This window comes from Eumetopias jubatus, unplaced genomic scaffold (genome assembly GCF_037043125.1).
Source record: "Eumetopias jubatus isolate StellerSeaLion01/CBP00866 unplaced genomic scaffold, mEumJub1_p1.0 scaffold_1, whole genome shotgun sequence".
NCBI lineage: Eukaryota > Metazoa > Chordata > Mammalia > Carnivora > Otariidae > Eumetopias > Eumetopias jubatus.
This window is the reverse complement of record NW_028274807.1, coordinates 75,705,005-75,715,163: the sequence shown is the minus strand read 5'-3', so window position 1 is coordinate 75,715,163 and position 10,159 is coordinate 75,705,005. Positions and strand designations below refer to the sequence as shown.

Genomic DNA, 10,159 nt, shown 5'->3' with positions numbered 1-10,159 from the left:
TTTAATCTTATCTTAAATTTGTTATTTTAAAAAGATAAATTACACCCACCAGGGGCGCAGATACTGTAGTGTAAAAGGCACTTCTTTGTTACTGTTTTTGTTTTTGTTTTTGTTTTTAGAAAATAGAATGTGTTCTATCTCTTCCTAAGTCATGAAAATACTCTGGAGAGTAATATTAGTTAATATCTTAGATTCTCTTTCATGGATTATAAAGAAAACTAGGTGGTAAGAAAACTTTCTAAAACAGATTACTTGCTCAAAATCGCCAAAATAAAGAAAAACCAAATAGCAACAACAACAAAAGTCATGTCTTGGTTACAAAGAATTCCCAAAGGGCACACACTCATGTTCTCAGGCACTGATGGTACAACATGACTTATCGAGAGGTGGAAAACAGAAAAACAGGAAAGAGGCTCAACATGGTGGATTTTATTGCTAACTGAAGTTTTCTCCAAAAAAACAGAGGTGCACATCTTTGATATGTAAATTATTCTGCGAAAGATATGGAGCTTGAGGAGAACTAATAGGAGTACTAAGAATATATATTTTTTTATTTAGAAAGAGAAATCTTTGATATTAACATTTTCATTAAATTTATGCACACTTATTTAAAAATTAATGTCTCTATTTGTTAGATGCAAGTTACTCTCACATAGTTAGACTGAATTAACCTACAACATGGGCTCATACCAGGAAAAGAATACTGTGATCAGAGCAATGGTTTCTTGTGTCAACTACAAATGACTCACATTTAAAAAAATTGTATGTAAATCTCACCCAATATACCTATAGTGTCTATCAAAACTAAAGAGAAGAATGAGCTGGGATGGCAGTGTTGGAGTAAAGTTGATGGACCCAGCCTCAGTTTATAGAATGTTAGTGATGATCTCATCCAGCTTCTGTATTCTGCAGCCAGGAAAACTGAATCTTCACACTTGGGAAGTGGGTTTCTCAAGGTCACGGCAAAAAAGTGGCTCTAAGTCTCATGAGGATGGCCACAAGGTCTAGCTTGCTCACATTTATTTTATCACCACCCCACCCCACAGAACAGCGCTGGGTGCATGGTGGGTGTTGTACAAGTATTTTGCATGGGCCAATGAATGAAAAAATGATTACACGAATAAGTGAATGAATGAGGGAGACAATGGCAGAGCTGGGCTAGACTATACTTGCAGGACCAGAAGACTGACAGCACCTGGGCAATTTGGATGGTGACTTGTTGTTACCAAACGTCCCTCAAACATGTTCTAGTTTGAGTCATGTTGGCTAAAGAGGCAATGCCAGGTGCCTACAGAAGCTGATAGACCGTGGCGCCTTTTGAAGTCCTCTTAATTCTCTTTCATTTTTTAATTTATCAGTGGTGTTTCTTATTCAGTAGAGTTACAGCTCTTTGAAGAGGCTCTTTGTCAACTCCACCATGGGACACTTAACTGCTCATGTCTACACTATGTCTTTGGGAATGATGATGGCCAGAGACCCTTGCTTCTACCTCCGCCCCATAATCTAAACACTCAGTAACAGGCACCTGGAGCAATAATAGTGTTCACTCTAAACGCAGTTTTCAGAAATGAGGAGCAAGACAGGATAAAAGTGTGAGGGTGGAGGCTGTGAACATTTAAACTGCTTGATGAAAGGAGAAAAGCTGTTAAGACTTGCTATAATTGGAACCGTAGATGTAAGCCTCAAAGGAATATTCAGGCAATAGAAAAATACCTTTTCAGGTACAGGGTGAAGGGAGGAAGTCAACAGCAGGTGTGGGTGTGTAAACAAGTCAAATTTAGGTGAAAGAAGAGTAGGCATGTTTCATTATGGATTCTTGGAAGCTGTACTCTGCAGATTTAAGTGGGTAATTGAGAGTGACATTTAAAGTGGTAGGAGACAGTCGAGGCAAAAGCTTCCATGTTCCAAATAGTCAGGTTCAAGTGCAAGAGAGGTTCGTTGTAAACAGAGTTTATGGCAGTCTTTTGTGATAGAAGGGGGTCACTAAGACTGCTTAGGGACCCAGGTAAACTTCCAGCCTCCCACCTCATCTCGACAAACAAAGGCTTGTCCCTGGTGGAAGGAATGAGTTTTCACATTACAGTGAGGGCTTAGGGATGTGGAAAAGGCCATCTCCGTTTTATTGGGTGACACATCAGAAGTAGAGTAAAGAGGAGTTTGCAGCCCTCCTGGCGGATTTGAAAGTTGAGAAAGGAAGTGAAAATCTTCCCTGTGCCTGGCAGTGCTATGTGAGCGGGTTGCTCGGTCACCTCCATAGTCAATTGGCAGATCCTCCCTGGGGACATTTTCATAATCAACTGCATCATCCAGAAATGGGGGAAATGTGCTGGCAATTCTTCTGGGATGAGAGGAGTGGGCACTGTAGTTAGCTGATGAAGTGTCATCGATGGTGTTGAGGTCTTTTAACCCAAGTGTTTGAAGAACCCAGGGGTCCACAGGGGGCCCAGGCTGTTCTTCACAGTTAGCAAATTCACGAGAGAGGTTTCTCTTGGCATTTTTGTGATGGGGGATCTCAGGAGGAAAATATCTTTGCTCTTTGGGTTTCCTCTTGCCCTTTCTGAATTGTCCACATGCTTTGGAAAACTCATCTGATGACAGCAATTTCTAAGGCAGTAGTATTTGGAAAATATACAGTCAGACAGTCAACCAAGATCATTTTCTTTACTCTTGTCTAATTAAAACTCCTTCATATATTTATTATTCACCTTAATTTCTTAGAAAATGTGATTAAATTTCTATTATCTCTCTCTCTCTCTCTCATACACACACACACACACACACATACACACACACGTACGTAAAAGTAATTGGATTGGTTTCTATTTCTAAATTAAAATCTATAATGACAAGTAACCACCCGGAAGCCACAATTCATGTTATTTACTGATCATTTAAAAACATTGAAAGAAATAATGTCTTTAAATTTTCAATTCAGGGAAGTAATTATTTTTATAATAATGACAATAATAGCAACTATCACATATTGAACACTGACTACATGCATAGTAATCTCATTTTATAAAATCCACTTTAGTGAGGAAACTGAGGCACAAACATATTCGTGACTTATTAAGGATCATGCAGCCTAGATTAAATCTAAGTCACCTGAATCTAGACAGAGCAACTGATTGAAACAATGACACTGCTTCTTCTTATTTTGTTAACTTTCATAGCACTCTCATGAGATATGTATTATTCCACATCTTGAACAATTGGGGAAAAGAGAGAAAAAAAACCTGCCTAATCAATATCATTTACTAATTTAATACATGTCCTTTTTTATAAAATGGTGGCTGGAGTGAGATGTGCTCCTTTTCTTAACAAAGCTGACTAGATTGTAACTGAATTGCAAAGGAATCAGATATGGTACCCTTTTTTCTCTGAACTGTTATTTCCAGTGAAAATGGTAAGATGCATCATCAATTTAAATTAAATAATATCAAATAATGCAGGTTGTCTAGCAGCAAGGTAAAGATTGATGACAGAAGCAATAATGATAACAGAATGGCAAAAAGATAACAAAAATACAAAACCCAAAAGAAAGGAAGAAGACTAGAGAGAGATTGTGGACAAGCTATTTGTCCTTGAGTTAGAAATAGTCCGTTTTAAAAGTATAAGAAAAAAAGGTCCCTAAAAGATAATGTAATTGGTAATATATAATTGTCAGTGAAGAGATCTGGGCTCCAGTCCTATTCATAACATTTTAGAGCTGGGGAGATTCTTAAAGGATCTTTTAGCCCCTGCATTTACAGATGAAGGTAAGTGAGGCTAAGTGACAGATTTACCAAAAGTCAAGCAGATAATTAAAAGAACCGAGTGTCTTTCAGATCTGATTCCCACTCCAGTGGTCCATCCATTTAACTCTGTCTTTTGATTAACCTCTGCTGTCTTAGCAATTCCCTGGACTGGCTTTTGATTCTTAAGCAACTCTTTTTGTAATAAATGGCTAAAATATGCAGTCTAGATAATTCCAAGAAATGATACATAAAAATTCTTTAGGAAGTGCTATATTTCTTTCAGAAAAATCCATCTAGCCTATGAATGCCTTTGAAGCCATGCTGTTCAATACACCTCCGACACTTAATCAAGCAGTTTTACCCAAATGGTCTCCGTTCTCAAATCACTGCTTTGCTCTTATAAATGGGATAGTTACATACCTTGGCCTTTTCCTCAAGACATTTAATCAAAGCAGAATTCAGGTATTGTCTGAGATGATTATTCTCTTCATGCAACCTAGCAAGTTCTTCTTCCTTCTGCACCAGAGTATCTTGGAGCTGCAAAAAGGCATACAATGGTGAAGGCCCCTCTACTATATTGACTTTGTAACCTTATAATAATGCCACTGATCCTTAACCTGCTTAAGCTTGATTATTATTGTATTTGTTTTATGAACCAAACCTCAGGGGGCCCTTGTCCTCTAAGGCCTAAATTCAGTCTACACCCACCTACCACCCCATTGTTCATTTTTGTGCTCTGAACTTTTTATTCACTGCAAAGTATTTGAAGAGATTATATGACTTTTAAGATTGTAACCACAAGGGAATCGGGAAGGTCTGTAGGAAAATGAGCTGCGTGAAACTGTTTAAATATAGAAAAAGGTGTTTAGAAAGGTTTCGCTGGACTCCTTCCTTGCACGTTAAGAAAAGAAGAAAAACAAGGGGGAGGGGTTGGCTTCCCTCACCCTCAGATTGATCTGTTTGTATATCCACTAGATTAAATTACTCTCTCAGGAGCAACAACAAATAAAACATGGAAAATGAAGCAGCCTTTGCCAAACTTTATAATCATCCTCCTTTCTCCAAGTGAGGAGCTATGTTTATGGATTAAAAATACAATCACATTCACTATATCATTTGATCTTTCCAACAGCCCTCTGAGGAAGGCAGCATAAATCTTTCAGTGTCATATTTAAGGTAAAAGAGGATTCAAGGGGTCATATAACTACAATGTATGAAGTTAGGGCCTGACTGTAGGCCCTCCTGGAGGGTTTTGGATATTGTTGTTGACTTTGTTGTTGTTTTTCCCTGTGACACTGATCACCTATCTTCACGTCCATCCCTCTGGACATATATCCACTTTGGTTCCAAGCTGAAAGTCAACATATGAATTTAACAAGGGAAAAGAAGCGAGGTGACATTAAGGGACGATGTTAAGAATAAACTGCATGCGAACTGAAATAAGTCAGACTGAGAACGACAAATGCCATGTGATTTCATTCATACGTGGAATCTAAAAAACAAAACGAATGAATAAGCACACAAAAAGCAGAATCAGACCTGTAACTATAGAGAACAAACTGATGGCTGCCAGAGGGAAGAAGGTAGGAGGATGAGCAAAATGGGTGAAGAGGAGAGGGAGATACAGGCTTCTAGTTATGGAGTGAATAAGTCACGGGAATAAAAGGCACAGCACAGGGGACACAGTTAATGATACTGTCGTAGTGTTTATGGTGACAGATGGTAGCCGCACTTGTGATGAGTATAATGTATAGAGAAGTTGAATCACTATGTTATACACCTGAAACTAACTAAAAAAAAAAAAATTAAACAGAAAATAAAACTAAAAAGAAAAAAAAAAAAGAACAGACTACATAGAACCCGTCGGTCCAGTCTCAGGGTTCTGATGATCTACACATACCTGCTTGTTTCTGTAGAGCTGGGAGGAAAGCTGAGCCTCTTCCCACGAACATGAGTTAGGAACAGGGAAACCGGAGTCACTAGATGATTCTTTGTGAAAATACCAAATGGATAATTGAGAAAACACACTTGCAGTTTTTGTGTAATACAGAGCTCACTGAAGGATTTCAGACAGTTTAATAGATTCAACTACCTTTCTAAAAATAGCTATTGCCTCTACACAAGAAACAACATATTAAAGCCTTTCAGAAGGGATAAGCATGTTACGAAAGACAAATATTTATAGACTTTATGCCAAAATGGCTGAAGGGGTGAATTTTTAGGAGCTAAGAGGTCACATTTCTTCCTTACATATAAATTCCCACTGGCTAAATTTACAAAAACCATCCCATCTGCACTATGAATTCACTCAAATATTTATTGATCTTTCCCCCACTCGGCATAACATTGCAATTCCACTATGTTTTCCAAGTTTCTATCTTATTTTCTAAGGTTTAGTGCTTGTAGTGTTTAGCTCTAGAATCAAATGCTATTCTTGATGCTACCATTTTTTCCCCAGATGAAAATCTCTGCCTGTTTGCTTGCCAGTTAAAACTGATGGAGAGTATTCAGCATTATAAGTGGTAGCACTTCCTACTTTAAAATAATTTGGACCTTGCTTTTCTCAAGACCGTGATGAAAATCTCAAAACTGTACCCTGAACTCATGTATTCCAAATGTCATCATTTGTATGTCTTTTATGCTTTTGTAGAGTTTTTTTTTCTTCCTTATTTGATAGCAAACTATAACTACGGATAAAAACTATGCATGGGCATGCTATATTGGTTTACTTTTATTTTATTTTCCTCATCTAGTACAGTCTGACTCTTGCCCATCTCTACTGAAACTGACATATTACTGAAATATTTTTGACTAAATTAGAATGATGAGTAAGGAGACAGAAATCAAATTTTATACAGTTTGGTTTTATATTCTTGGGCATTCTGTCTTCTCTTTGTTTGTGGTAGAAAGCTGAAATTGAATAACTCCCTTCCTGACATATAAGTGTGTTTCAATATTTTGGGGCTTTTTGTTTGTTTTTTCTCAAATTCACACATATACAAAATAATGTGGTAGAACCAGGAATACAGATAGATACTTAATTCTGAAGTGCCTACCAGTTTTTCTAGAAACCAAAGTGTTAACATATAAATTCCTTTAATATTTATAAATGCTATTTACTCAGCCTCAGGTGATAATTAATACATAATTTTCCATCACAAAGTTATCTCTCCCTCCAAAGTTGAAGTCTTCTTTGGGCAAAAAGGAATCATTTTTTTTTCCACTGATAAGACATTGTTCCTGGGACTTCCGTAGGAAATAAAAGAGTAAGTTAGTGGTTTTCCTTGCTTCTCTCTTATACCCAGGGAAACTTTCCTGAATTCCAAAAGAAATGCTCCAACTGGTATCTTGACTCCAAAAGCATCTCATAGTATTGTTTATAAAACTTTGACCCAACCCAAAATCCCTCAGTGGGTTGGAAGTCTCCAGGAACTGTTAAGTGTGGGGAGAACCACATATCGTCCAGTGGACAAGGGGGCGATTCCCATTTTCACTATCTGGCAAGTATAGAAAAGCAGGTTATTTAGGTTGTAAAATGCAGGAGTCTTTGGGCTTTCTTCAACTTCCCATAGCATCTCTTCTTCTACAGGGTTCTAGGCCATGATGCTTTGTAACTATGGGTGCTGGAAAAGGGCTTCAGACCTACCAGGAAAGCAGAAGAGCAGAACTTACCCTGTGCCTGTGGTGCTTGTTGGGGCTCTTTGTTGTCCAGGAGACCAGCAGCCCAGAAAGAGACCCAAGTCTCCGTGGAAACGTCAACACTAGATTCTGACGTTGTAGTGGAATACGGGCAATTATAGCTCTGGCCTCCTACAAAGTACTGGTCTTGGCAAGGCAGAACAGTGTTCTGTGAAAGTCAGTATGAGGGATTGGAGCGGGGGTGGGGAGGGTCCCAGGAGATGGGGTGATTGGGATTTGGAGGGGAATAAGGATGGGAGAAAGAGGCACAAATTAGATGCAATGAATCAAAAACAGTACAGGTGTTAAGCATAGATTCCAGATTAATTCGAGTGGTCAAAATACGTAATTACTAAAAGAGAATCAGCATCTTGGTTTGCCCAGTACTTTCCCTAGGACCTCCCAGCAAAGAACAGGCTAGTATTGGATGGACCAAATTTGTAAATATCCAAGAGTATTTTCTGTTGCCATGACTGAGTCATCTAACAGGCTATCCAGGATCTGAGTAAAAGGAATTCTACTTACTGATTGAAAGATGTAAGAACTATTTAGTTCTTTCTAGCAAATACCTTAATTATATTTCTAATAACCTTGAAAGACAAAAAGCCCAGAATGCTAAGGCTGAAATGGACTGAACACGACATATAAGGAAATCTCCTTATTTTAGCTTCTTAGTTTCTCAATTATAAACTTGCCCCATTCCTTCCTTCCTCCTTCCTCTGGCTTTAAATGCTGCTGGACCCTACAGTGGTCCAAATGGTTTGATATGGATGTATAGACATACAGATATATTCCAGAGATAACTAAATACATTTTGCTCCTAACCCCAAGCACAGTCACATATGGTCACTCCAAGTAAACATATCATCAAAGCTGAAATATGTTAGTCAGCCAAGACAGCAGGCTCTAGGTCTCTCCAGCACTAGATCTCTGTGCCCTTCCTAAGTTATCTTGCCACTACAACTGCTTGGCATGTATTCTCCACTATGTTCTGAGCCAGTGCACAACCCCCTGCCCCCGACTCCTCAAACTTCAAACACACACTCTTTCCAAATGTCCAAGCAGGGGCAGGTATGCAGCCTTCCTGGGTTAATTTGTACAACAGCCCATTCTTAATTATTTGTCAATGTTTAATCAGGTAAAAAGCCATTCATTTCAGCAGAGCCCAGCTTTGGACAAACTCTTTTGGACCACTACAAGTCTTTTGTTGACTTGAGGACTTTCTTGGGCATAACATAAACAGAGACAAAATAAATAATAAGAGAGAGACACAGAGAAAAGTTAATTAAGTCACAATTTGTTAATATTCCCAGTAAGTTTTGGAAAAATCCAGTCTTGAAGCGAGTCCAGCTTGGGCAGTGCAGACCAAAGAAATTCGGCCCAGAGTTTATCAAGGACTATTTCTTTTATTCTAAAAGCATGTTCATAGGCTCTTTCCCTGAGGTTATTATTGAAATCAAATCTGAACTATTATGCAATTGACACCTGAGAAGAAAACAAATCTTCAAATACCCTTAGACTAACTCAAATCCAAGTGTTTGCAAATATGCACATAATCTAGAGGAAACAGGTGGAAAGAAAAGTGAGTGCAAGTATAGAGGGAAAGAAAGTTGGGAGAAAGTACAGAGAGTAGAAATAACACAGCAGGTGAAAGGATGAGAGAGATGGGGAATGGGGGGGGAGGGCGGGAGAGAGAGAGAGAGAGAAGATGGGGAGAAGAAAAAGCAGATGGGGCAGCAGAGAAGGCCCTTTTAATGGGCAGGTAGCAGAGAAATCTTGCATCCAAGGCGGAAGAAATTATAAATGCAAAGCTTACTAGCTCTCAGAGCCCCCAGGTTTCCCCAGCGCATTACCTAAACGCCGGCTCCTCACTTACCATCTTGCAGTGGAAGAAGGCGCTGCAGAAACTGAGCCCTCAATTTTTCGGAAATCCGGTGGGAGCTTTAAATGGGACTGAGGGGAGGAGCTAGGAGAGGCGAGTTCTAATCTGCGGGAGCTCCCAGTGACGCCGGGGACTCCCGGCGAGCGCCGCCCTCTGATTTGGTGCGAGGCTGTCAAACTGGTGACGTGAGTCAGGAGACCCGAAGCCAAAGTCACTGGCACTCAAGGCGACCGCCGCGCGGGGACCTTGAGACCTGCCGCGGCGCTCAGCGTCCCGGTGCGCTGCGCGGCTTCGAAACCCGCGCGGCGCCCGCTCGCTGCCTGCTCTCTGCCCGCGGTCTGCGGGGAGTTGGGGTGGGCGGGGACCGCGCTGCCGGCCCGACGGGGCGAACCCGGCTCCCCGAGCAGGGCGGGGCGGACTGGTCGGTCCTGCCCGCCGGGGCCTTGGGTCGGAGAAAGCCTAAAGCAGGGTGTCAGGGATCAGAGCAGCACTTGGGGTGCATATGCAGCAGCCCCCAGACTTAATACTGTTCCTGTGTATTTCCTGGCCACGTGATCAATACCAAATTGCTGAATGACGTTGTGAATTGATTGGTTTTTTTTCCCACCATTTGATAGATCTCATTTTCCCCAACTCCTGAAGTGGGTGTGAAATGTGAAGATGATCTATATGCATTCTAGAATCAAAGTTTCGGGGGAAGAGCCTTTCCTATCCATTTTGTTCAATGTTGTCTCCAAAGTGCCTGGAACAATTCCTAACCTGTCATGGGTGTTCAATAAATAATTAATTAAGCTACAAATTTAAGAACCTGAAGTGTCTGTGTCTGTGTTGGTCCTATCTTCACAACTACGATCATATAGAA

General features: G+C 40.1%; 1 protein-coding gene across 1 annotated transcript; it reads right to left on the bottom strand.

The window, feature by feature from the left end:
• Positions 1 to 1,983: 1,983 nt before the first annotated feature.
• GMNC (geminin coiled-coil domain containing) lies at positions 1,984 to 8,059 on the bottom strand. The gene is made up of 5 exons (XM_028101098.1): positions 7,985 to 8,059; positions 7,410 to 7,584; positions 5,638 to 5,726; positions 4,158 to 4,274; positions 1,984 to 2,604 (listed from the first exon to the last, which is right to left on the bottom strand). Exons 1-5 carry the CDS (start codon positions 8,057 to 8,059, stop codon positions 1,984 to 1,986), a joined length of 1,077 nt encoding a protein of 358 aa, XP_027956899.1.
• Between the last annotated feature and the right edge of the window lie 2,100 nt (positions 8,060 to 10,159).

What these genes read in the sequence shown, in the direction of transcription:
- GMNC (XM_028101098.1), bottom strand. Translation starts at nt 8,059, where the DNA reads ATGTCGTGTTCAGTCCATTTCAGCCTTAGCATTCTGGGCTTTTTGTCT. An exon ending in AGCTCTACAGAAACAAGCAG is followed by an intron (nt 4,275 to 5,637) that starts GTATGTGTAGAT and finishes GCCTTTTTGCAG; the next exon opens with CTCCAAGATACTCTGGTGCA. An exon ending in GTCTTGAGGAAAAGGCCAAG is followed by an intron (nt 2,605 to 4,157) that starts GTATGTAACTAT and finishes CTACTGCCTTAG; the next exon opens with AAATTGCTGTCATCAGATGA.